The sequence below is a fragment of the Acomys russatus genome, chromosome 27 (genome assembly GCF_903995435.1).
Source record: "Acomys russatus chromosome 27, mAcoRus1.1, whole genome shotgun sequence".
Taxonomy (NCBI): domain Eukaryota; kingdom Metazoa; phylum Chordata; class Mammalia; order Rodentia; family Muridae; genus Acomys; species Acomys russatus.
Window position 1 is genome coordinate 15756907 of NC_067163.1, and position 25645 is coordinate 15782551.

The window sequence follows — 25645 nt, forward strand, 5'->3', positions numbered from 1 at the left end:
TGCAAACGGCCAACGACACAGCAAAAGGCGGCTCAGCAAACTTGAACTTAGGGTACCATCGAGAGCTCAAGAGTGGAACATGGCCAAATTATAAGTTTTGGGGGAAACAAGCTATAAACAAAACCAGGTTCCGACGTTTGAAATAAGTATCTCAGTATTTGGCGTGCCACTGATATCAAGCACGAGCGCTTTCCAGGGCAGCATGGGGAAGCAGATTGCTGCTCGGACACGCATGAGTTCTTGAATTCACACTTGTAGCCATGCAGTTGTCTGGGGAAGGTACAGGAAGATGGCTGGACTAACGCAACACTGACTGTCTCAAGTTGACCAGCACTCCCAAACTGGTCATCTTTGTGAAATGGCTCACCAAGTAGGGTCTTCACATAAGCCCCACACAATTAGATAAGACATTGGGCTAGAACCCAAAGTCCTAGAGAATTGCAAAGTATCATTGGCTCTCCCAATACTTAACGTAGCAAAGTCCTAGTGCTATTAAAATTTAACTTTGAAACATGAATTCAATTTACTCGCTACTCAGGGATTCCTCTTCCTTGAAAAGCCACTGTTTGAAGGCTTTCCATGCTGTGACTGCTAGGGTTGTTGAAGTAAGAATAACTAAAACAATGTACAAGCTTAGAAGCCACATCCTTTCTGCATCCCTGGAAGCTCCTTCCATGATCAGACCTACAGATAAAAGGTATATTAAACATTACACAGCATCATTTACTTTCAAGTTGCTACAAATTAATTAAGATGATTTTTTTTTTTTTTTTGTCAATCAAGTAACATGGAAAACTAACTAGAGTACCACAGTATTTGAAACTACAGCTAAGCTCTTCCTTAAACCATGGAAACAAAGTTTCAGAGGTTTTTCAGAATATTCTACACTATCTGGCAATGACAGTAAAACCCCAATTTAACCCAGTGAGTGCCTGAATCCAATGATCTGAAGTGCAGGTTGATTACAATAAGACTGCACAACATTGACTTGTTACAGGATCCTCAGCACACCTCGCTGTGCTTGTATGATACCTCCTTTGCAGGTAACAGGTGACTGTCTTCCCACCATAGGACCGTGTGTGTGTGTGTGTGTGTGTGTGTGTGTGTGTATGTGTGTGTATTCATATACATATATATATATATACACATTTATATATGAGATTGCTGTGCTACTTAAAAAGGGCACCAGATTAAAAACTGAGAGGCTTGACACCAGCCCTAAGTTCATCACTTGCTGACAGTACCTACCTGAATCTGTCAGATCCTAAGAGTTCAAGAAGAAAGGGTGTGGATTTGGGTGGGTGGGAAAATGGGGAGGATCTAGGAGGAGATAGGGGAGGGGAAACCATAATCAGAATGCACTGCATGAAAATAGAAACTACCTTCAATTATAAAGCAAAGAGTTCCAGCACTAGTTTCAAATCTAATAGGTGCATAAATGACAGAAGCCAAAGGCTGCCGTGGTAGTAGCCTTTCTGTTACTGCCTCTTAAGGTGGAATCTATCGTTTTGGTTCTTGAAGTCTACAGACTCTGCATCAGACCTTATCCTCTGTATAGTCCCTCCTATGACAGAAACACAGTGACTGCACTCAACATGGTAAATGTCACCTAGAGATGAGGTCCCACACAACTCATAAATGTGGAAATGCAGATGGGGAACACCCCCAAATGAAAAAGACAGCACACAAAGAAACAGACATGCAAGCCACCTGGCTGGCCTCACACGTGGTGTGAGCACACATGGTGTAAGGATTAGCACCACATAGAAACATGGAGCAGGGATAACAGTGTTTGGCCCCATTATTTGAGAAAAGTCTAATTGCTTTTGATTCCAAATATTATTGGTCTCTTTTTAGTGGCCAAGTGGCTTTATTTGAATGAAACTGAATATTCTTTTAACTTTTTCTCAATAGCTATTTAAAGACATAAAATACTTGCCATTCTTGTCACCCCACAAGGACGATCTCGCTCGTGTTTCACAGTTTGGAAGTAGGTAGCCACCAGTACAATTGCATTCACCAAGGGAATTGCACACCTAGGATAATTTTGAGATAGATATGTAAATGATTTTTTAATTATGAAATTGTGTGCTATGTCATAATATTTACTTTTTTAAAAATCTTAGCCATGTATGCTTGTATTTATGTGATTTAAAGAGAGAATCCCACAAAGAGAATATCAGGCTTCTCAGACTAAAACTCACACATCAAAGGAATAAATATTAGAAATCTACAAAATGAGACATATTTGTAAAAAGAAATTGTAACATCTTCAAATGTTTGCCCTTCAATTTAGAGAGTGGTTTCAGACACATACATCAACTCTCAATCTAGTGGTGTGCGGGAGGCAGTAGGCTGGGTGTCAGCATGCGTCTCTTCCCTTCCCCAGGTTCCCCGACTTTCTGTCAGCTGCCTCAACCATTGGCCTTCACAAGCAAGGACCTAAGCCTTCCCTAGTCTCGCTGTGAAACATTTACCAGCAATGAAATCACCTTAATGCCATCTTAACTGGGTCTAAATCTCAACATAAGGGCAAGAATCTTGCTGTTGTTGTTGTTGCTTAATCAGCAACTCCCATGAGAATAAATTTTCTAAATGCAAAGAAGTTGTGATTTGAGGCAGAGAGCCAAATGAAACTCTTGGCAATGAAAGAGAAAATTTAATTAAAAATCACAGTGGGAAGTATCACCAACAGACTAGTTCAAACAGAAAAACTAGCATCACAGACTAAAGCATGGTCCTCAGGTTCCTCCATGCACGTAACAACAAATCAAACATGGCCCATAATGGCCTGACTTTTGAGGACTCTGATATGAACATCCAGGGGCTAGAAGGAGCTGAAGGTGCAGAAAGCCTGGTTAACTAAATTTCAGCAGAAAATTGGCCACATATAAGGAAGCAGTGTGCAAAGGACATTCAGAACCACAGACAGACATCACCAGAAACAAAGTCTCTCCATGTGACAATAGGGTTGCAATGCTGGGAGCACAGAATGAAAAAAAAAATTTTTTTTTTAAATCCCTAAAGCCAAAGCCAGGTGTGATGGCACAAGCCTGTACGCCCAGCATACAGAAGGCAGAGGCAGAAGGGACACAGGTTCCAGGCCAGCTAGGGCTACAAAGTAGGAGCTCATCTCAAAAGATGGCCAGCAGGTACCCTTTAACAACAAATTGTGCAGGCTGGCTGACTGAGTTTAGTAAAAATAAATTAAAAAGCAGACAGATGACAATTCTGAGGTACAGGAGCATCACTTGTCCTGATAAACACATGGAAATGATGTAATGAGAAGACAGAACTTGAGATATATATATATATTTTTTAAAATATATGACATATGATATATATTCTGAATATATATGATATGATATATACATATATTCTGAATATATGATATATATTTATCTCAAATATATACTATATATTCTAAATACATATGCTATATATTCTAAATATATATGACATATACACATATTCTAAATATACATTATATGTATATCCTGAGTATATGCATGATATATATCCTATATATAATATGTACATACATCCTAAATATATATAAATATCCTGGATATATTATATATTCGTAACATATTTATATAACTATGGCTAGAGAGACATACATACATCCTAAAAGATTACTACAAGGCAAAATTAGAATAAAGGGAACAACTCATTAAAGGACCAGCAGATGCTGAAGCCTACTCCAAAATTCACAAAAGTCAAGTCTTAACAAATGCAAAAGTTATAATAATTTTTTTTTATCTTGCTGTAGTAAACTGGAATAAAACAAAGTATAGTAGCACAGCCATAGCCACTGGGAGCAGTGAACGTCATGAATCCAGCACAGCTCTTCGGCGCAGTCCCAGCAAGGCTGAGCTGAATGCTGCAGTTGCTCTCAGTCTATCTCCCACTTTTAGGATTTTGGTCTCTGCATGTTGATTCGTTTTATGTCTTTTCCTGGGAAAATTATGTCTGAGTTTTATCCCTTCTGCTTTTTGAAAAAAAATAACTTTATCTGGCCCTATTTGGAAGTCTTCCTTATGGCCCGGAGATCATTAAGCACAGATAAGTGCAGAGCTAGAAATTTCTTTATGAGGTTGTTACTCTAGGGATCTTCTTGGGGTATCTGCCCCTAAGCAAACTCAAACAGTGCAACTGGTACAGTATCAACAGAGACCATTGACAGACTCTGACAGGCCAAGAGAAAAGGCTACATAACTCAAGGCCTCCTCTCACAATATTCTTAGAGCTCTCTGAAAATGTAGTTTCAAAGGAAAAGGGGGGGTCATACAGGGTACATCCCTAGAGGAACAGAACTCAGTAAATAAGATAGATTGACTGAAACAAACTTTTCCGACTTATAACACAGATATAGTAAAAAAGGACTTAGGTACTTTTTATTCATAAAAAGACTGGTTCAGATATTTTCTGTTGGTCTGGAGTGCATTAAAACTGCAAATACTGCCAGCCTAAGAGCAGGATGTCATATAATAAATGTGTTTTCTTTGCAGAAGACATTCTTTAGAGTCTTTAGATTAGAGCTATAGGGCTAATGATAAAAAGAAAATCTGTTCTATCTGTACTTTCTAATTGGTTTTTGCATTTGCTTGTTTGTTTGTTTGTTTGTTTGTTTTCTCAAGACAGGGTTTCTCTGTATAGCCTTGTGTATCCTAGATTCACTTTATAGACCAGGCAGGCCTTGAACTCACAGAGATCTACCAGCCTCTGCTTATCAGAGTGCTGAGATTATAAGTCCTGCACGGTTGTCCTTTCTAATTGTGACTGAATTGTAACCCTGGACATGTAATGAAAAACCAAACATATAACGTGTACTTCGTGGATGACTACTAGTCCATCTTTGTTCTGTGAAACCTGTATAAATAAAGATGCCGCCTGATTGCTAGTCAGTCGGAGCTGCGAGATTCCCCTGACACCACACCTGACTCCCTCCCTTTGCTGACTCCTCATCTCCTCGGCAGCTACCCTGCCAATAATGGCCAGCCAAGACTGGCCGCAGCAGAACAGCATGAGAAACAGCTAATTCTTTGACAACTTCATACATGCATAGAATGAGTCTGGGGGCATTCTCACCTCCTATGACCCTCTGACATCTAGCTGGTTTATCCCTTGTAGTTGACCCCAACCTCTCGAACAGTGCCACCCACACTCAGGCTGGCACCACACTTTCTACAAACACCTCCACAGATACACCACTGGTGTGTCTCCTAGGTGATGAAGAGTGACTGTCACAAGTCTCCTTTTCTCAGCACTGCTGGTCGCATTTTGTTGCTTTTTGCCTTTCCAAGGACAGCCATTCTGGTCGGGGGAAGCTTTCGCCCTTCTTTGGATTTGTATTTCCTTCATTTTTTTTTTCCAAACACTTGTCGGCCACTCGAATTTCTTCTTTTGATAAGTGTGTGTTCAGAAACATCGTGGAGAGAGGAAGAGCTTCAGGGGACTGCTGGTAGTTGAGGGAAGGAAAGGCTGGGCACGCCAAACACAGAGTTCTCTGGAGCCACGAACACTGCATGATGCAGTAAGGGCAGACACCGTCCTACGTTCGTCAAAGCCCACAGAGGGAAGACACTGAATGCCTCTGAGATTCTAGTGTTGGGTGACAATAACCTGTTATAATGAACATACTAACGCTGTGCTGTGTGACAGTGACCATGGCAGGGGTGGTGGGTGTACATGTCACATAGCTTTTCCATGAACCAATGCTGCAGGATCTCCACGACACAGGCCAACAACAGAATATCCGAGAGGAGTCTCGGTGAGGTTTCTCTATTGAGAAAGTAGCAGAAGCCAGAGGCCTCAGAACAGGCCAGTGACACGCTGCAGCGAACACGTGCAAGTAAAGCAGTTTTGGGTAAAATGATATATACTGTGTGAGACACCATAGCATGCTGCAGCTTCCACAGTGAGATGGTTTTGGTTTGGAGTTCAGGTTTGGGTGTAGTAGTAGTTAGTAATAGTAGTAGTTAGTAATAGTTAGTAGTAGTAGTTAGTAGTAGTTGTTGTTGTTGTCTTGATTGCTTTGGGAGAGGGGTTGCAAGGGCAGAGAGCAGATGCAGAGGGGCAGGGGGATGAATAGAACTGGGTTGTATGATGTGAAATTTATAAAGAATCAATAAAAAGGGTTTTTTTTATGTGTCTTCCTGTAAATATGAAGATGTGTTTGTCAAGAGAGAGACACAGCTGACATTTTTAATGAACCCATAGACTCGCAAACAGGAGACTTACCTCCTTGTGTATCTTCCGCTGTAACCGGATTTTTTTTTAAGTCATTGCTAACTGAACTTTACCAAAAATGTTTTTCTTTTGGGGGGGGGGGTGAGGTCTGGGGGGGTTGGGTTTTTTTTTTTTTTTTTTTTTTTTTTTTGGTTTTTCGAGACAAGGTCTCTCCGTGTTAGCCTTGGCTGTCCTAGACTCACTTTGTAGACCAGGCTGGCCTCGAACTCACAGCGACCCGCCTGCCTCTGCCTCCCGAGTACTGGGATTACAAGCATGCGCCACCATGTCCGGCTCCAAAAATGTTTTCTAACACTAATTATATACAGCAGCTGAGTTTAACTGTTCATTTCAGCTCCCAGGTGTGACACCACATGAGACCAATAAATTAATGATGTTGAGAAATATCCAAGAGACACGCAGTTACTTACCCCGTTTCCATTGCACTTGGTTGCACATGTTTGCGACTGACTCTTAAGAAATCTTGCCTCTTTACACACGCCATGTAAACAAATCTAAAGAAAACGGAAGTTTCCGATTCAGAGGTCTCCAGCCACCTTAACACTGTAGCCGGATCACCAACCAGAGAGCACACAATGGGCGGGATCTAGGCCCCCTGCACATACACAGCAGGTGTGCAGTGTAGTCATCATGTGGGTCTCCTAACAACTGGAGCAGGGGCTGGCTCTGCCTTTGAATCCCTTTACTCTAGGCGGCCTGCCTTGCCTGGCCTCAGGGGGAGAGGATACACTTAGTCCTGCTGTAACATGAGGTGGCAGGTGGGTTGGTACCCATGGCGGCAGGGGGTGGGGAGATGCTCCTCAGAGACGGGGAGATGGGAGTGGGTAAAGGAGGTGGTGGGGGTGGAAGGAGAGGAGCGAGGGGGGCTGCGATCAGGCTTTAATGTGATTAAATAATAAAGTAACGGGGGGGAGGGAGAAATTTCATAACGAAGCCATGGCCAGTCACTGCTATAAATTTGGGCCTAGTAATTTTGTGGCATTTCTCAAGTGCCGATATACTTTTACTTAGTTTGAAATATTTTGTTTTACTTCTGTTGAGGTTTGAGTTTTGACAAGTGTTATATTTAAAGAGGTGTTTGTTAATCACTAAGCATTTGGAGATTACTCAGGTATGTCTAAAGTGGCCTGAAGACTTTGGGTGGTGATGGTGTGTGCCTGTAGGCTCACCCGTTGTAACAAGTGTGTTGCTGTGGTGAGAGTGGTGGGGTTAGAGTGCAGGAGGAAACATAAAAGCCACGCCCCCACAAAAAGTGAGGGCGGTCACTTTAAGTCATGTTTCAGTGGCCTGAGAAGTAGGTGCCTTTAATAAAATACAATATGACATGTTCCTGCACAAACACAGATGTGGACAGCAAGTAAATGAGATTTTGAGGTAAATTCATTCCCTCTGTATTTTTCATGGACTTGGGTTAGGGTCATGGGTGCAAATAAAAATGATAATAATCAATAATATCATCCAAATTAAGCCTAGCTTAAACTATGTCCTTGGCACTGTTCTATCCATTTTATGTAATCCCCTTTATCTCTGCAATAGCCCAATTGAGCAAGTCCTGTTATAATCCCCAAAACTATTATCAAAACATCTCACATTTTTTAGGTAACTTGTAAAATGTCACATAATAAGTCTAAGTGCCCGGATTTCGAGGGAAGTCTGTTCCGCCCAGCCACAAGGACTAAGGGAGTTTCTTCTCAGAAGGAAAGAGATGCTCCATGCAATGAAGCAGTCGAGCACACTGTATTCCCAATGGCGCTTCTTACTCCACTGTAGCCTCCAGTGCTTGCTATGGTAAAGTTCTAAAGGAACGAACTATTTCTTTTTCTCTGTTGCCAGGCTGAACATCAACTAAATGTAGTCATCACTCCTTCCAAACACATAGGATTGCACAACGCAAGTCAAAATTTGATACTTGAAGGGACTCTGGCCAGCTCGAGTGTGGCAAGCATGGCTTTGGCAGGCTTAGCCATTTTCCCCAGTTCCTTTTGCCTTACCAAAAAAAAAAAAAAAAAAAAAAATAGATTGCTAAAGCTAGCCACCAAGGTCTGTTCCCTTATTTGGCCAATCTCTCCTCCGGAGGCTGACCACCAAGACCAAGGCCCAACTCAGCTCTCAAAGTATCGAAGTCCAGCAATCAAAAGCCCTTTTTGGCTCACCTAACTAACAGTCCCAATTAAACACTTCATTCATCCTAACATGGAATTTCCCATTGTACCTTCCTAAGCCACCATCTTCCTGTGCGACACACCTGTCTACTCTCTCTGCAGAGGCAGCCAGTGCTTTGTCCCCCTGCTGGGTCAAATGCCTCCCCTCTCTCTCCCTTGTTCCCTTCCCCTTCTGCCACGTCCTCTTCTCCCCTGACTTTTGTCTCCAGTTCCCCAACTTCTTTCCCTTCGGGGCAAATAAATCTCCTTTGTGCTGAGCACTTGGCCTTGAGCCTACACCCGTCCCAACAATACTTTAATGTGAAAATGCTGCCCAAAATAATAAGTGAAACTAGATTTTGAAGAAGCTGCCTGTAAAGGACTTACCCTGTCAAGATCACACACGGTGCCACTGGCGATCTGGAGTGGATCGTCTTTGACACTCGACCCGAAGTCCACAGCTATACACACTTCATCTCGCACAAAAGCATAGATCACAGAAGCAGTGCTATTATTGGGTGGATAATAAGGAACTCGGCTAGGGTAAGTACAAATTAACCTCCCACATATGAGATTCCTGAAAACATAAAAATGATTAGTATGCATTAGGGGGTTACTAAAAATGCCTTGTAATGATTCTGCATCTATGTGTTGGTATAAACATTTACAGTAGAAAATTTAAACCCACTGATGTTAGGTATTCATTATTACTCAGAGCCTTTTGTTTACTCTGTACATTATATATTTACTGTCAAGTAATCAATGAGAGTCAGAGAATAATGAATAAATTTGTGAGATGTACCCTCAGGGAACTCACGAGTTAAACATGATTTTAAAAATCCCACAACAATGCTATAAATAATAAGTCCTTATAGAAATTTAAATTAAGATGGCTCCAGAAAGCTCTGTAGATATTTACAGAGTCAACGCTTACAAGTTAGTTTTAACCAGAAAGCATATTTAATGCAAAGAAACATCAAAGGATGTGCAATGTTTAAGAATTTACAAATGGCATGAGAGCATGTGTGTGTGTGAATGTGAGTGTGAGTGTGCATGTGTGAGTGTGAGTGTGCATGTGTGTGTGTGTATGTGTGTTGCCAACTACTATTTAGCCCAGTGTCTAGTAAATAGTAGGATTTTAACAAATATTTTTACTAAACTCAGGAACAAATTATGAAAAAGCTCTCTGAAGATGCAGGAGAAATTACACTTAATTTTATAAACAAAGTAGTGCACACTTTGGGTAAACCCTCAAGGGGATCATTTTTTATAATCAAGAAAAACAGTAGCTTTGGAGAGAATGGCTTTGTGGGCATTATATCAATTTTAGATTGGATTTAAGGGCCACATGATTACCTACAAATAAATGTTTTAAAATGTTAGCCTGCAGCCTAGAATGGCCTCGCCTGGATCTTCATTCATGCTTCAGACTCACTTCCAAGCATATGTGATACTTGAAACAACAAGAATTCATGGCATATAGTAAAATAAAAAAGAATACAACACAGAAAGGGTCATTGTTTTCTGTGGCATACCTCCATCCACAGAATATGTATCTGTTTTGCCGGTCTTTACCACAGTTGCCAAATCTATCAGTTTGACCCTGGATTTCTTCATAGCAGGAAAAGGGAGCATTTCTTGAACCTATCAAAATTATAAATATATTTAGATTAAAATATGTATTTATGCTCCTCCATGTCCTCAGACACCTCTGTTTCCATTATTACCTAATTCAAAAGGTTTCCTAGTAAGTTGTAAGAACAGAGAAAGAACTAAAGTAAAAGACAGTATTCATGACCTTAACTTAATGCTTCTTTGCTACACTGTCCTTGCTTCCATAACAGAAAAGACAAGAAAAGGGAGAGTTATAAATGTGTATATAGTTTTGTCAAAGAATACAACAAAAAAGACCATTGATTGGATAGGAGGTAAATATTCCCAAAGGCTTATTGCTGAAGGCTTAGTCCTGGGTACCACATGCAATCATGGAAGAGTAACTACATTGATAGGCATGTTTCCTAACCAAGGGATGAGTTGTAACTTCCTGGTATTAAAATAGGATGTTCTAGAGGGGGACAAGATGGGTTAGGTTGCAAATCACAGGAGACATGCTGGTTGGTTTTAATTCAACACAACAATATGGACTCACATGGGAATGTTGTCTCAGTGAAAGATTATCTAGATTGGGTTGGCTGATTGGCATGTCTATGGGAGAGTTCCTGTGGGAAGACCCAGCCCACCATGGGTAGCACTATCCCCTAAGTTTGGGTCCTGAACTGTGTAAGTATAGAAACAGGCCTAACATGAGTAAGCATGCACCATTCATTCTCTCTGCCCTTGATAGTAGATGCCATGCGGCCAAGTGTCTCCATCTACTCACAAGTTCCTGCAATTCTGGACTGGAATCAGGAATCATAAGTAAACATAGATACTCTCCCCTGACCCCCAAGTTGCTTCAGTTAGGGTATTTCATCACAGCAACTGGGAGTGAAGCTAGTAGAGAGGGTAGGTCTTCCACACCTCCTTCCATTACTATTAGAGACTCACTGTCAGACCAAACTTAAGTTTCCCAGAGTGAGACTGGGACATTGAAAGGAAAGCATTTTTGCAAATGCAAAGTCGTCTTCCAAATGTTCCCTTAAATCTAGGGTGTTTTCCGAGTCTCCTAAAGTAATAGAAATCACTTATCCAGAAACATGATACTGCGTTTAGATTCCCTGTACCACATTATCAAGCCCAAGGAAACGCAATCAGGTAATAGATGCGTTTTACTCATAGACGGTACTAGGGTAATAAGATACAGATACTGGATAATTGCTGTAAACCATTGAGGTAATAACTAAACAAGTAGAAGATCATCCTGCATCAGCTGAGATAAAGAGCCCACAGAAACGTTAGCATTCTTAGCTGACATGGGATTCATCTTTGACTAACAGGCATTTCAGTTTAGTATGCTAAAACAAGCCTTATTTTACCCTGCTACACTCTTATTTTACGCCATTAGTGAGTCAGATGATGAGGCCAAACTTAGGAATGGTCCATTTCCCCCTTAGCGGCTGCTTCAGTCTCCTAACCGAGGTCCATAAGTACAGCCTAAGTGTGGTCACGTCTCATCTACTCTACCATACTACTTTCCAGTGGCTCCCACCCACGCTGTCTACTACCAAAATATGAACTACAGTGATCTCTTAAAAATTAAAACGTAGCTGTGGTTTTAGCACAGTGGCACATACCTGTAATCCCTGCACTTGGGAGGCAGAGGCAGGCAGATCTCTGTGAGTTCAAGGCCAGACTGGTCTACAAACCAGCCAAGGACAGCCAAGGCTACACAGAGAAACCCTGTTTCAAAGACCTCAAAACAAACCAAAAAAAAAAAAAACAAAAACTTCTGATCCTGATTTCAGACATATTCCCCTCTAGGCCTTATACCAGTGGTTCTCAACTTGTGGATTGCAAGCATGAAAACACACATATTTCTGGTGGTCTTAAGAACTACAACACTGCTCCATAGTGAGATTACTGTTATGAAGTAGCAACAAAAATATAATTATCGTTGGGGGCTCCTAAGACCATGGCCACCGTCCATATATCACATCCACACTTCATGAAGTGCTAACACAGAGGCTGTGTTTCTCTTCCTGAATTGTGCTTTCCAAACCATGCCTTGATGGCTCCTTGTCACTGTTCACATTTCTTCTGAAGTTTTATTTCCTCAGAGAGGCACGTCTGGGCATTGCCACTTACGGCAGCTAAACTTACTTCTGTCACCCTGCCTATGGCTTTTTACTAGTTGATCACTTGTCTGGTTTTGCTAACAGAACCCAAATCACCTGGGGTTTTTTAATATACTCATTTTTATTTGTCTATCCATAAACTTGGTATTTCTCTGGCACCCGTACCCTCCCCCTCACTGGAATTTAAGCTCCTTATGAATAGGAATTTCCCTAGTCTCAGCATTGTTACTCTCACCCAAATCTTGTCTATGTTCTCAAAAGACTACTCCACCCAAACAGGGTGCTAAATAAATATTTGCATAATTAATAAGGACCACACATAAACAACTGGCACCAAACATTGGTTGGCCTGTCAACCATGCCCATTTCTCTTTCATATGATTTTGACAATCAAAACCAGGACTTCACACATGACTATTATCTGTTCTATTAAAAACTATGAAGGGCTTTTTGCTTTGGCTGTGAGCCTAGCCTTTAATGACTGAGCCATCTCTCCAACCCTAGGTATATATTTAAGAATAATATTTGAAGTAAACTCTTTGGCGGTCTTTCCAGATGATTTTTCCAATGCAATTTCACTTTGCTGAAACTCATTTTAGTTTCTCTCTTGTAGCCTGAATGTGTGGCTATAAATCCAACAGCATTCAAAGACCTTGCAGAGGAAACCAAGTGAAAACTTCCACAGACAGATGAGACGGGGGAGACTCATCATAGTAATCAGAAAAATAATGTCTTGAGCAAAATGATGGATTGAATTTCTCCACTCTTGCTATATTGCAGTCTACTTTCCTTTTCATACTGATCTGTATGTTTAGGTATTCTGACACCATGTGCACATACATTTACAATGTATCTTCTTGAGGAGCTGACTTCTTTATCATTATATAATCAAAATGTACTTCTCATCCCTTCACGGCAGTCTCTGTATAGGCCCTTAAAAACTGAAATGATTCTCTTGCATAGAGCAAACTCTGACTCAGGATCTGGAGGACAGTCACACATAAAGCTGCACCTTCCATTGCCAGGGAGTTGGCCAGTCTTCTGTGACTGTGGTTCAAGTGCTGAAAATGTAGGTATGTGTGTGATGGCTACAGAGCTGGGATCTATTGCTTAGAGCAGGGCACACGGAAGAACTAGCCTTTACCTGCCGTCCTTGCCAAGTTTGAGGATATGCAAGATGGCGTCTGAACCACTAAGAAGAATGAAAAGATTGCAGAACTGGAATCTGAAGTATGATTATATGAGAGGACCCATGGTTTCAGGGCCAAGGTTCAGCTGGATCCGGAAGTGGTTGCCTCTCTTTTCCAGACACTGCATGACAGGATCTACTTCTTGGCAATGTGGAAAGAAGCACTACTGCATTTCCTTTTGTCCGAGATGTTTAGGACAGATGACTGTTGGCCAGGCTAGCAAGAGATACCACTGACTTTCGCAGAGCAGATCAATGGAAGTCACAGGTATTTCTAATATTGTTCAACATCACTAATCATCAAGCGAGCAAGTGCAGAAGAACAATCAAAGTGAACTATGACCTCAAAGGTATTGAGGTGAGTGTCAAAAGGTCAAAAGTTAAACATTGGTAAGCATAGGTGAAATGGGAATGCTCATCCATTGGTGATAGAAGTACATGCTGACATAGAATCTATTGAAAACAGTGTGGATCTTCCTTAAGAACTCAATACAGAATTGCCTCATGATTTGGATTTCCACCTTGGTGTATTCAAAGGAAAGGAAAACATTTTTCTCAAAGAAATAGATGCATTTCCAGAGCTGTGATACATGATTCACAATAGTCAAGATTTTAAACAGCCTAAAGGCCCATTGACAAATTAAAGAATAATTAATAGGTTAAGCATAATTTGTAAGATATATATATGTGAATAGATGATAGATAGAAAGATAGATACATAAATAGATACATAGATACATAGGCAGATGATAGATACGTAGATTCAGTTTTAGTAAAGATGAAGCTATTTGTCACTGAATAAACCTATAAGACATTGTGCTAAGTGAAAAGGGCCAGGTACAGAGGTAAAAATATCATCTCACGTCTATGTGAAATAAAAACATCAAATTCACAGAAGCACAGTATGAAATGGTTCTTTTTAGGAACTATGGTAAGAGGGAAAAGAGAAGATGCTAGTCAGGTAGTTGAAATTTTGATTCATGTAAAATGGCTCAGCTTTAAGAGATCTAAAATATAGCAGTATGACAATAGCAAACAATACTATTTTGTATATTTGAAATTTGCTAAGAGCTTAGATCTTAAGATTTTATTTAAAACTAAAAGAGAACACAGTACCTATGGGAAGTTATAGATATTTCAATTAGCTTGATTATGGCAAATAACTAAGCATATGTACATATATCAAACTATCAAGTAATATACATAAAGATAATTTGTATTTGCCACTTATACTTCAGAAAAATACTTTTAAACCTATGTAAATATCAAATAAAAATTGAAATATGTATAATTATTCCTGTTGTTCTGGTGACATAAAAAGAAACACTGAAAGTCACTGATTTAGATATAACAAAAATTTACCTTTTCCATATATCTCCTCACACCGTTTATCCAGGTCAGGACAGGTTCCTTTATAACAGATAAACCCCCCATCTCTGCAAGTATGTCCATCGTGTATAGTGATATCAGGTGGACACTGTCCTGCGCTCCCATTGCAGAATTCAGAGATGTCACAGACTGGATGATGTGGGGGTCTACATTCATGGGTATCTGGCAAAAACTAACAGAAATATATATATATATACATAATATTACTGTATTTGCAAATATTTCAAAAACAGTATTGTCTGTTCTTTTGAGCGTTTTTCAGTCTCTTGGGATAAGTTACTGTGCTATTCATTTAAAAATAAATTTAATATTTGTATGAAAATGAGAGATAAGACAGGTATCTAAGGAACAACAACAACAAATGTGACATGGGGCCATGGGGATGGCTCAACGGGGACAGTGCTTGCTGTAAAGCATCAAAGCCTGAGCTCAAGTTCCCAGAACTCACATAAAAACTAGGCATGCTGGTATGTGCCAGTAATCCTAGTGTGGGGGTGGGGGAGGGGGTAAAACAAGCTGGGAATGCTGGTATGTGCCAGTAATCCTAGTGTGGGGGCGGGGGAGGGGGTAAAACAAGCTGGGCATGCTGGTATGTGCCAGTAATCCTAGTGTCAGGGCAGGGGAGGGTAAAACAAAAGGGGCATGCTGGTATGTGCCAGTAATCCTAGTGTGGGGGTGGGGGAGGGTAAAACAAGCTGGGCATGGTGGTATGTGCCAGTAATCCTAGTGTGGGGGTGGGGGAAGGTAAAACAAGCTGGGCATGGTGGTATGTGCCAGTAATCCTAGTGTGGGGGTGGGGGAGGGTAAAACAAGCTGGGCATGGTGGTATGTGCCAGTAATCCTAGTGTGGGGGTGGGGGAGGGTAAAACAAGCTGGGCATGGTGGTATGTGCCAGTAATCCTAGTGTGGGGGCAGGGGAGGGTAAAACAAGCTGGGCATGGTGGTATGTGCCAGTAATCCTAGTGTGGGGATGGGGGAGGGGGTAAAACAAGCTGGGCGTGGTGGTATGTGCCAGTAATCCTAGTGTGGGGGCGGAGGAGGGTAAAACAAGGGGGGCATGGTGGTATGTGTCAGTAATCCCAGTGTGGGGGTGGGGGAGGGTAAAACAAGCTGGGCATGGTGGTATGTGTCAGTAATCCCAGTGTGGGGGTGGGGGAGGGTAAAACAAGCTGGGCATGGTGGTATGTGCCAGTAATCCTAGTGTGGGGGCAGGGGAGGGTAAAACAAGCTTGGCATGGTGGTATGTGCCAGTAATCCTAGTGTGGGGATGGGGGAGGGGGTAAAACAAGCTGGGCATGGTGGTATGTGCCAGTAATCCTAGTGTGGGGGCGGAGGAGGGTAAAACAAGGGGGGCATGGTGGTATGTGCCAGTAATCCTAGTGTGGGGGTGGGGGAGGGTAAAACAAGCTGGGCATGGTGGTATGTGCCAGTAATCCTAGTGTGGGGGCGGGGGAGGGTAAAACAAGCTGGGCATGGTGGTATGTGCCAGTAATCCTAGTGTGGGGCAGGGGAGGGTAAAACAAGCTGGCATGGTGGTATGTGCCAGTATCCTAGTGGTGGGGGTGGGGGAGGGTAAAACAAGCTGGGCATGGGTGTATGTGCCAGTAATCCTAGTGTGGGGGTGGGGGAGGGTAAAAACAAGCTGGGCATGGTGGTATGTGCCAGTAATCCTAGTGTGGGGGTGGGGGAGGGTAAAACAAGCTGGGCATGGTGGTATGTGCCAGTAATCCCTAGTGTGGGGGCAGGGGAGGGTAAAACAAGCTGGGCATGGTGGTATGTGCCAGTAATCCTAGTGTGGGTGGGGGGAGGGTTAAAACAGGGGCATGGTGGTATGTGCCAGTAATCCTAGTGTGTGGGCAGGGGAGGGTAAAACAAGCTGGGCATGGTGGTATGTGCCAGTTCTCCTAGTGTGGGGGCAGGGGAGGGTAAAACAAGAAAATTCCAAGGTTCATGCACCAGCCAGTGCAGCTGCAATAGCAAGCTTCAAGCTGAGGAAGACACACAGATTAAAGAAATAAGAAAGAGATGCAATAGGGGAAAGCATCCTGGTGTCAACCTCTGGCTTCACATACAGCCCATACAGGCCACTGTAGGCATGTGCACTGAACACACACACACACACACACACACACACACACACACACACACACAAGTTTTGTGCTTTGATTCAAGGGAGAAAAGACTACTATTAGCTTTGTAGAATGAAAATATTTTAGTTAAGTCACCTTCAAAATATATAAATACTTATACCATAGTTTGTAATAATGGAATACTTACCAATCCTATGAAAAATCAAAACAAAAACTGAGAAGAGTGTGGGGAACAGATGAATGATGATGGCTAAAGAAGCATTGCAACCGTGAGAACTTTTAAAGAAATGAGTCCAAGAATAACCTTTATGCTACATTATTAATATTAATATTTCATCCAGAGAATTCTTAGTGTTTACATAAAGAATCTTAAAGGATTGTCTATCTCATCTTCTTAGTCATTATTTTTTTTTGACATTGAGAAAAAGATCATAGATAAAGATAGCCATGCTCTGAGTTTCTAGAAAAAGACTGTAATTATGCCAATTAAGAACAATGAAGAAGATAATATGAATGGCGAATATTTAACCGTGGTATTTTCACACGAGGAATTCACTATAAAACCCATTGGAAGATCTGAAAAGGGAAGCAATCAGCAGTCAACATGGGATCTTTCAGTAATAATATTGTCTATAAATGAGAAGTGCATACTTCAATTTTAAAATGTATACATATTTATATATACATATATAATCCTGTTTGCAAAATATTAGCTGGACCTAGTAGTAGACGCCTATAATCCCAGGTTCTTGGGATACTGAGGCAGGAAGATGTAAATTAAAGGACAACCATGGTTATAGAATAAGTTCAAGTTCAGCATGGGTCAAACAGAAAATCTGCTACACACACACACACACACACACACACACACACACACACACACAGGCGTAGGAAACAGCTTCAAGTTAACAAAATAGTGATGTTAGACAGAGACTGAACATTGAAGAAAATTCCATGAAATAGGAAATTGAATCCTCAATGTATTATTATTTTCTTTAAAAGTATTTAAGTTACTTAAAAAATAACTTGTTTTCACATAAACTATACTCATAAGTCAATATACCCTGTATATAATTCAATAGGTGATTACATAATGTTACTAAACTTAAATCTTACTTGACAACCTCTGCAGCAAGTCTGTGAGGGAGACTTACTGTCACAAACACTTCCTTGTTTTAGAACACAAGTTGTACGTTCACAGCAGTTGTCAGGCTTGCATTGCTGCAAAGAAAAACAAATGACAGTGACAAAAACTTGCTAGAGCTATGTGATGTAAAAAGACATTAGCAATAGTGGCATGTACAGACAGTAGCATCCATAAACACTTAGGATACTTGATGCTGAGGTTCTACTTCCTTCCCAATCCAATCAGAAGCCATAGAAAAATATAGGAAATAACTTTTTCCAGAAGTTGCATACAACATGGAAAGAAGACCCACAAATCACTCCATAAGAAAAATCAAAGAAATAGACCGAGAGCTTAGAAGGTCTTTTTGTGAGCAGACAATGATTATCTTGTTGACTTGAAAAGACAAGCTAGCAGCCCCCAACCTGCTGCCATCTGCAAATCTATAAGCCTGGTTCCAGAACCACAGGATGCAAACCCTCCTGTAGGTGAGCCACCTTTTCCAGCTGTCTTTCCTTTCCCATAACCCCCCCACCCCACCCCCGCCACATACACACACAGCTCCTTTGTTTCTCCCTTGTATGGCTGTCTCCACACCCACAGGCCTAGGTCCAGTTAGGTTGCCTTTGAACCTGCTTTGTTCAAAAGCCACCTTTGAGTGGTGAGACACTCTTTCCTTCTTCCCGTTGTTAGCTCGGTACCCATAGGTCTACTTCCAGACCTGTGGTTTCAGAGCAGATTTTGCTTGGTCCAGTTGAAAAGTTTATCCACTAGCTTTACCAGGTCTAATTTAGGCCCTTCAGCTGGTTCTTATACTGGACCAATCTAAGTCAGGCCTGAGTATCATATCAGACAAACAAGCAAAGAAATTAAAAGAACAAACATGCCCTTTATAAAAAACAATTCAAGGAATGTAAAGTAGACATGAACAATCACTTCACTTAACTCCAAGAGGATAACAAGAAACCACTGAGTCATGTCAATAAAATACAAATACATGGCTGAATGAAATTATGGTAATGCAGATTTTGAACAGCGAATCTGATAGAGGTAGAAACATCTGCGGAAAACACATGCTAAAATAAAGATGGAATTGAAAATTTTAATATCTCAATTAGAAAACTCAAGGAACAGTCTTACAAGTAGAGTGAAACAAGCAGAAAACAGAAAGAATACCAGGACTCAAAGTAGAGGATCTAGACAAAATAATCACTACAAAAAGATAAAACAACCACAAGAAAGGAACAAACAATAACTGTGTGATCCAATGAAAATAGGACACCTTCAAATTATAGACTTGAATGAGGGAGAAGAATTATTGGTTAATAGCCTGGACCAGATCATTAACAAACTCATAGAAGAAATATTCTCCAAACTAAAGAAAGGCATAGCCATATAGATAAAAGAAACACACAAAATCTCAACCAGATAAGACCAGGGGGGAAAAACACCCCAGAGCATAGCATAATTAAAACACTATATATCTAGAACAAAGTAAAACTATTGGGAACTACAAGAGAAATGAAAGCACAAGTTTTATATGTAGGAAAATGCATCAGAATATTTCTCAATGAAGACTGAAAGGCAGGAGAGCCTTGAGCAATGCATTAAGAGTTCTAAACGGCCATGCCCAACAGTCTAGATGGCTGTACCCAGAATAACTATCTGTAATAGTTAAAGGAGAAAAAAAGCCATTAAGGACACAAACAGCCTCAACCAACCAACCAAAAAACCTTAAATGGAATACTGAACACCAACCATATTTAAAACTGAAGAAAGTAAAAGGCATAGCCAAGAGTCTCTAGAAGGAAACAAAGGTATAATTTAATAAAATACAAGGCACAACTAAGAACACAAACCCACAAAAAATGATTATAATCTATAAACACATTTCAAAAATATAAATATATTATGGGCTTCAAATCTCCAGTCAAAAAAATATAAACTAGGTAAGTGGATTAAGAAACAAAACCCATCTATCTCATCCACAAGAAAGTCATCTTAGCCTTAAAGATAGGTGCCACTAGGACAGAAAACAGTACTCTGTGTAAATGGAGCCAATAAACAAGAAGTCACAGCTATTTTAATATCTGACAGAACAGACTGCAAACCAAAATCAATCAGAAGAGATAGGGAAGGTTACTTTATACTTATTAGAGGAATGATCCACCGAGAAGACAGTCTAATCATTTATGCACCAAACAAGAGGACACCAAATTTCATTTAAAAACAAAACAAAAACTACCAACAGTTAAGATCATATATTGACCCTTACACATTGAAAGTGGGAGTCTTCAGGATCCCTCTCTCCCCAAGAGAAAGGTCATTGAGACAATAAATAGGGAGAGAAATCTGGAATTAAAACAACATTCATGAGTCAAATGGGCCTAACAGACTTCTACAGAACAGTCCCATGTAAGCACTAAAGAACATATTCGTTTCTTCGCAGCACATGGAACTTTCTCCCAAACTGACTATGCTAAAAAGCAAGTAAGAACAGATACAGATAAATTAAAATAATGCCCCATATCCCATCTGACAGCCATGGACTCAAGCTGGATAACAATAACAATTGAAATAACAGAACACACACAACTTCATGGAAGTTGAACAACTCCCTTCTGAATGAAATTACATCAATACAGAAATCAAGAAGAAAATTTAAGTCTTTTCAGAATTGAATGAAGTGTTATATTGTCTTTCTGAGGCTAGCTTAATTCACCTAATATGACAATCACCGGTCACATATATTTTCTGCAAATGATCTAACGTCATTCATCGCTTTTTTCATAAGCAAATAACAGACACCTGTAGAAGAACTCACAAAGGCAACCTCATACATAATCCTACAAAGAAATACACAGCAATACCATTTAATCAATAAAATAAATAAGGCACCAAAAGTGGGAGGTTGACATGCTACTTTCATAAACTGGAAGAATTGATATCAGTAAAAATGCTTACCCTAACCAAGCTGATGAAAAGCATCAATGCCATTCCTACCAAAATTCTTCAGAGAAATGGAGAAAAAAAAAACTAGAATATCTGTAGTGCCTCAGAAGATCAGAAAAGCCAAAGAAATCCTAAACAAAAGGAATGAAGCAGAAAGGCATCACACTGCCAGAGTACTGAATATAATAACAAATTATAACACCGAAATGCTATGGCACTGACAGAGAGAGGGGCATGGAGAGCAGTATGCAAAACAGAAAGGCCAGGGGTAAGCTGATGTGTCACAGTCAATGGCCGTGTAGGTGAGAAGACTGTATGCTATTGTGCGGCTACACAAAATTAAGGTGAAGACCACCGTGGCATAACACAATGTGGAAAGAATTTCAGAAAGGCTATACAGAAAAAAGAAAGAGAAAGAAAAAAGGGAGATGGAGGGAGGGAAAGGAAGAAAGACAGGAAGGAGGGAAGGAGAGGGAGGTAGAGGGGGAGAGAGGGAAGGAGGGAGGAAGGAGTGGGGGAGGGGAAAGGAAGACATAAAAGAAGCATATGCTACACCAACCAGTTCAGCCGAGAAGGTTCAGACAGAACTGGTCTCTGGCAACCTGGAGTTGAACACAAACAGGAGACGAGCTCAAGAAAGGCATAAGAAGTTTAAAGGAGAATTATCAGATTCAGTATTTGACCGTAGCCACAATCGCATCTGCCAAGTTCATCATCCTGTCTGTGAAACTGGTCCCTTTGATTTTGTAGAGACCACACCCACAGGAAAATTAATTTTAAAAAGAAAGAGGACTTGGCTTTCCAGCAGTGATGGCCTCCCGATGAGAACATGCCTCTCACAAGAGATCCCCTTCATCCCATTCCAGAAGAGAAAAGGAGGAAACACAAGAAAAAACCTGGTGCAGAGCCTTGATTCCTACTTTATGGATGTGAAATGCCCAGGGTTCTGTAAAGGTACCACAGTCTTTAGCCACTGCTCCACGGTTTTCTTCGGCCTACAGGCAGGAAAGCAAGGCTGACAGAAGGATGCTCCTTCATGAGGAAGCAGTACTGAAAGGCCCTGATTCCAGATGAGGGGACCACCCCCATGTATGGTATGTATGTATGTATGTATGTATGCATGTATGTATGTAGAGAGGGAGAGAGAGAGAGAGAGAGAGGGAGAGAGAGAGAAGAAAGAGGACTTGTTCTGCAAAATAGTAAGAGTCTTTCTTAACGGGCTATACAAAGGAGAAACCCATGCCTGTATATGTGAAAAGCTCTGTTATGCCTACACTGTGACTAAGGTAGTTTGCACCATCACTACAGGTACTGTACTTCCTAGGAGTGTTGTACTCCGGACTGTTTGCATTCACTGTATTTTTCAGGACTTTCCTCCCACACAAATGATCAAAATCACCTGGTGTGCAGTCCACAGGATATGACAGGTTCCCTCATCATCCTAATTCCATGGGAAAGCTATGTCCTAAAAACCATGTTTTGGACTGATGACAGATTAGGAGGTATGGTATTCCCCTTGAAAGCTAACCTCACTTCTGCTTGCCAACTGATTGGTTTTGTAGCACATTCAAACTCCTCGGGTAATAAAACCTGAACAGTGTTTTCTTACGTGCACTTAAAGCTTGAATCACACACAGCTGTGCTCCACGGGGCACTCAATGTAATCTAGAAATATAACATTTCTGAAGAAGAAGAAAAGCTAAAACAACGACTCTGTTATAAATTTCCCTGGATAAGACACTTACCTCTTCGGAGCCACAGTCACAAGTCTCATCTCCCTCCACTACACCGTTTCCACAGACTGGTCTTGGACTCCTTTGCATCTGTGGCTTATTCTGAAGACATTTGGCACCAATGGTCGCTTTAAAATGTTCAAAGTCACTCAAGCTGCAATTGCTAAATGTCTTCATACCCGAATGTTGCCTAAAAATGAATTATATACTGTCATTAGCATTATACATCTCAAAGCATAACTCCATATTATGTGTTAGCTTTCTGACACTGTTTAATATATGATAGCAAATACTCCTGATAAGTGTTCATATAATCATTCTTGAGGAGGTCATGTGATGTTTATTCACCACAATACTTTTGGTTACTTAAAAAAAATTAAGTACAACACTGGGTGTTGTAGTACATGCCTTTAATGCCAGCACTCAGGAGGTGGAGGCAGATGGATCGCTGTCAGTTCAAGGCCAGCCTAGTCTACAGAGTGAGTCCAGGACAGGCAAGGCTACACAGAGAAACACTGTCTTGAAAAAGCAAAAGAATGTTGCCGCTCTCTAACGCCAGTGCTGCCTCTCGCTTGCCGAGCTCCAGTCAAGGGAGAAGGGGGGTAAGTAAAGATGTGTCCTTACCATGGCTCATACAAAGCAGACTGCCCGCAAATCCACCGGTGGCAGAGCACCCAGGAAACACCTGGCTACAAAAGCCGCTCGCAAGAGTGTGCCCTCTACTGGAGGGGTGAAGAAACCTCATCGTTACAGGCCTGGTACTATGCACTCTGTGAAATCAGACGCTATCAGAAGTCCACTGAACTTCTCATTCTCAAGCTCCCCTTCCAGCGTCTGGTGAGAGAAATTGCTCAGGACTTCAAAACAGATCTGCGCTTCCGGAGTGCAGCTATTGGTGCTTTGCAGGAGGCAAGTGAGGCCTATCTGGTTGGCCTTTTTGAAGACACCAATTTGTGTGCTATCCATGCCAAACGTGTAACAATTATGCCAAAAGATATCCAGCTAGCACGCCGCATACACGGAGAACGTGCTTAAGAGTCCACTATGAGGGGAAACATTTCATTCTCAAAAAAAAAATTTTTTTCCTCTTCCTGTTATCAGTAGTTCTGAATGTTAGATATTTTTTCTGTGGGGTCAAAAGGTACCCAAGTATATGATTGCGAGTGGAAAAATAGGGGACAGAAATCAGGTATTGGCAGTTTTCCATTTTCATTTGTGTGTGAATTTTTAATATAAATGCAAGATGTAAAACAATGCAAGCAAAATGTTTCAGTGAGCACATTTCAACAGTTCAACTTTATAACAATTATAAATAAACCTGTTAAAATTTTCTGGAAAATGCCAGAATTTGGATGTTTTAAAAATAAGTACATTTCTTATTGATGGCAACTAAATGGTGTTTGTAGCATTTTTATCATACAGAGGATTCCATCCATTTACTATACTTTTCTAACTGAGTTGTCCTACATGCAAGTACATGTTTTTAATGTTGTCTGTTTTCTGTGCTGTTCCTGTAAGTTTGCTATTGAAATACCTTAAACTATAAAAAAGAAAAGAAAAGAAAAAGAAAAACAAAACAACAACAACAAAAAAACTAGTTCTTTGTGCCTGCACACCTTCAAGTCCAGGGCTCAGAAGAAACCAGAAGCAGGTAGCTCAACTACCCACAAAGGAGAGGGGAAGAACTTGGCTCCCCTCCACCTGAGAACATAGAGCGCCCACATTCACTTCCCTCTGTGTGACCAGTCTGGATGGGGCACAATCCTTCCCCAGCTGGCTTGCCCGGAGATCAGAGGAGCCAACTGAGGCTGAGGGAGGGAAAACACCATGAAGGGAATTCGATTCAACATAAAAGGACACATTCATCCTGACAAAATGAGGCAGGAGAGGTTTCAACATCACACTCTCATTTCTAGATGTCTTACAATCAAAATGCAAAAAAAGCCAAACAAACAAAAAACCCCACAATAACAACAACAACAACAAACCAACAACTTCAGAATTAAATTATAGCATAAAGTAGATTTAATGATGAAGAATATTCCACCCAACATATGGGGAATAAACGTTCCTCCCAGTAAAACATGGAAACTTTCCTCAAGTTAATCACATTATAGGCCACAATGCAAGCCTTAACAAATTCAAAAAAGTTGAAATAATTTCCTGTATCTTATTAGGCCAGACAGACACCAACAGTAAGTCTAACCTCAGAAACTGCACAAACACTTGGAAACTGGATTATACACTTGTTGAGGGAGCAGTATAACAATAAATAAATCAGGGAAGAAATAGTTAAATTTCTGGAGTCAAATGAAAATGAGAGCACAACCCATCAGGACTAAAAAGACTGCCTATGCTGTAAGTATTTACATTAAAGACAATAATAGTAAGAGATATCAGTCTCTCAGGAGTGTCTCAAGAGATCCTCAGTGTCTCAATGAAAAATATCAAGCCAAACTCAAATGAAGTAGGCAGCATGAAGTAATAGAGATTAGGGAAGAAATTAAACAAATAGAAACTAAAATAATATCTATTTTTTAAACAGCTGTAATGAAACAGCTGGTTCTTTCAAATTATATAATAAAATATTAGCAAGATTAATAAGCCTTTATCCAAGCTAACCAAATTAAAGAGAGGAATCAAGTTAATAAAATTAGAGACAACAAGAGAATTGTGGAAACAGACTCCAATAAAACCAAGAGGTCATTACAGAAAATTTAGAAAAAACAGATAAATTTCTAAATCCAAATGATCAACCTAAATTAAAGCCAAAAGATATAATGATTTATATAAACCTGTAACCAACAATAAGGGTAATTAAGTCTTCCCATAAACAAAACCCCACGACCAGAAATATTTCCTGCTGAATTTTCTAATACCAAGATTTTTCAAATGGTTCCACAAAATAGAAAAAGAAGAAACGTTTCCGTGCTTGTTCTATGACACTGCCCTTACCCCAGACCAAAGCTGGGTAACCAAAAAAGAGACAGCGTAAATCTCTCTAATAAACAGAGATGCGAAATTTCCTAACAAAATACT

The 25645-nt window shown here is 40.6% G+C and overlaps 1 protein-coding gene and 1 pseudogene across 1 annotated transcript in view; one reads left to right on the top strand and one right to left on the bottom strand.

Annotated features, from left to right (window-relative positions):
* Nucleotides 1–523: 523 nt before the first annotated feature.
* Nucleotides 524–25645, bottom strand: part of LOC127209823 (disintegrin and metalloproteinase domain-containing protein 32-like) — a 50772-nt gene continuing 25650 nt past the window's right edge. Inside the window, exons 11-18 of the mRNA XM_051169465.1 lie at nucleotides 22619–22796; nucleotides 17912–18016; nucleotides 14679–14877; nucleotides 9929–10037; nucleotides 8781–8970; nucleotides 6663–6746; nucleotides 1940–2036; nucleotides 524–684 (exon numbers count right to left, since the gene is read on the bottom strand). Of these exons, the coding sequence (XP_051025422.1) occupies nucleotides 524–684; nucleotides 1940–2036; nucleotides 6663–6746; nucleotides 8781–8970; nucleotides 9929–10037; nucleotides 14679–14877; nucleotides 17912–18016; nucleotides 22619–22796 (1123 nt within the window). The remainder of the gene's footprint in view (nucleotides 685–1939; nucleotides 2037–6662; nucleotides 6747–8780; nucleotides 8971–9928; nucleotides 10038–14678; nucleotides 14878–17911; nucleotides 18017–22618; nucleotides 22797–25645) is intronic.
* Nucleotides 23229–24022, top strand: LOC127210316 (histone H3.3A-like; annotated as a pseudogene).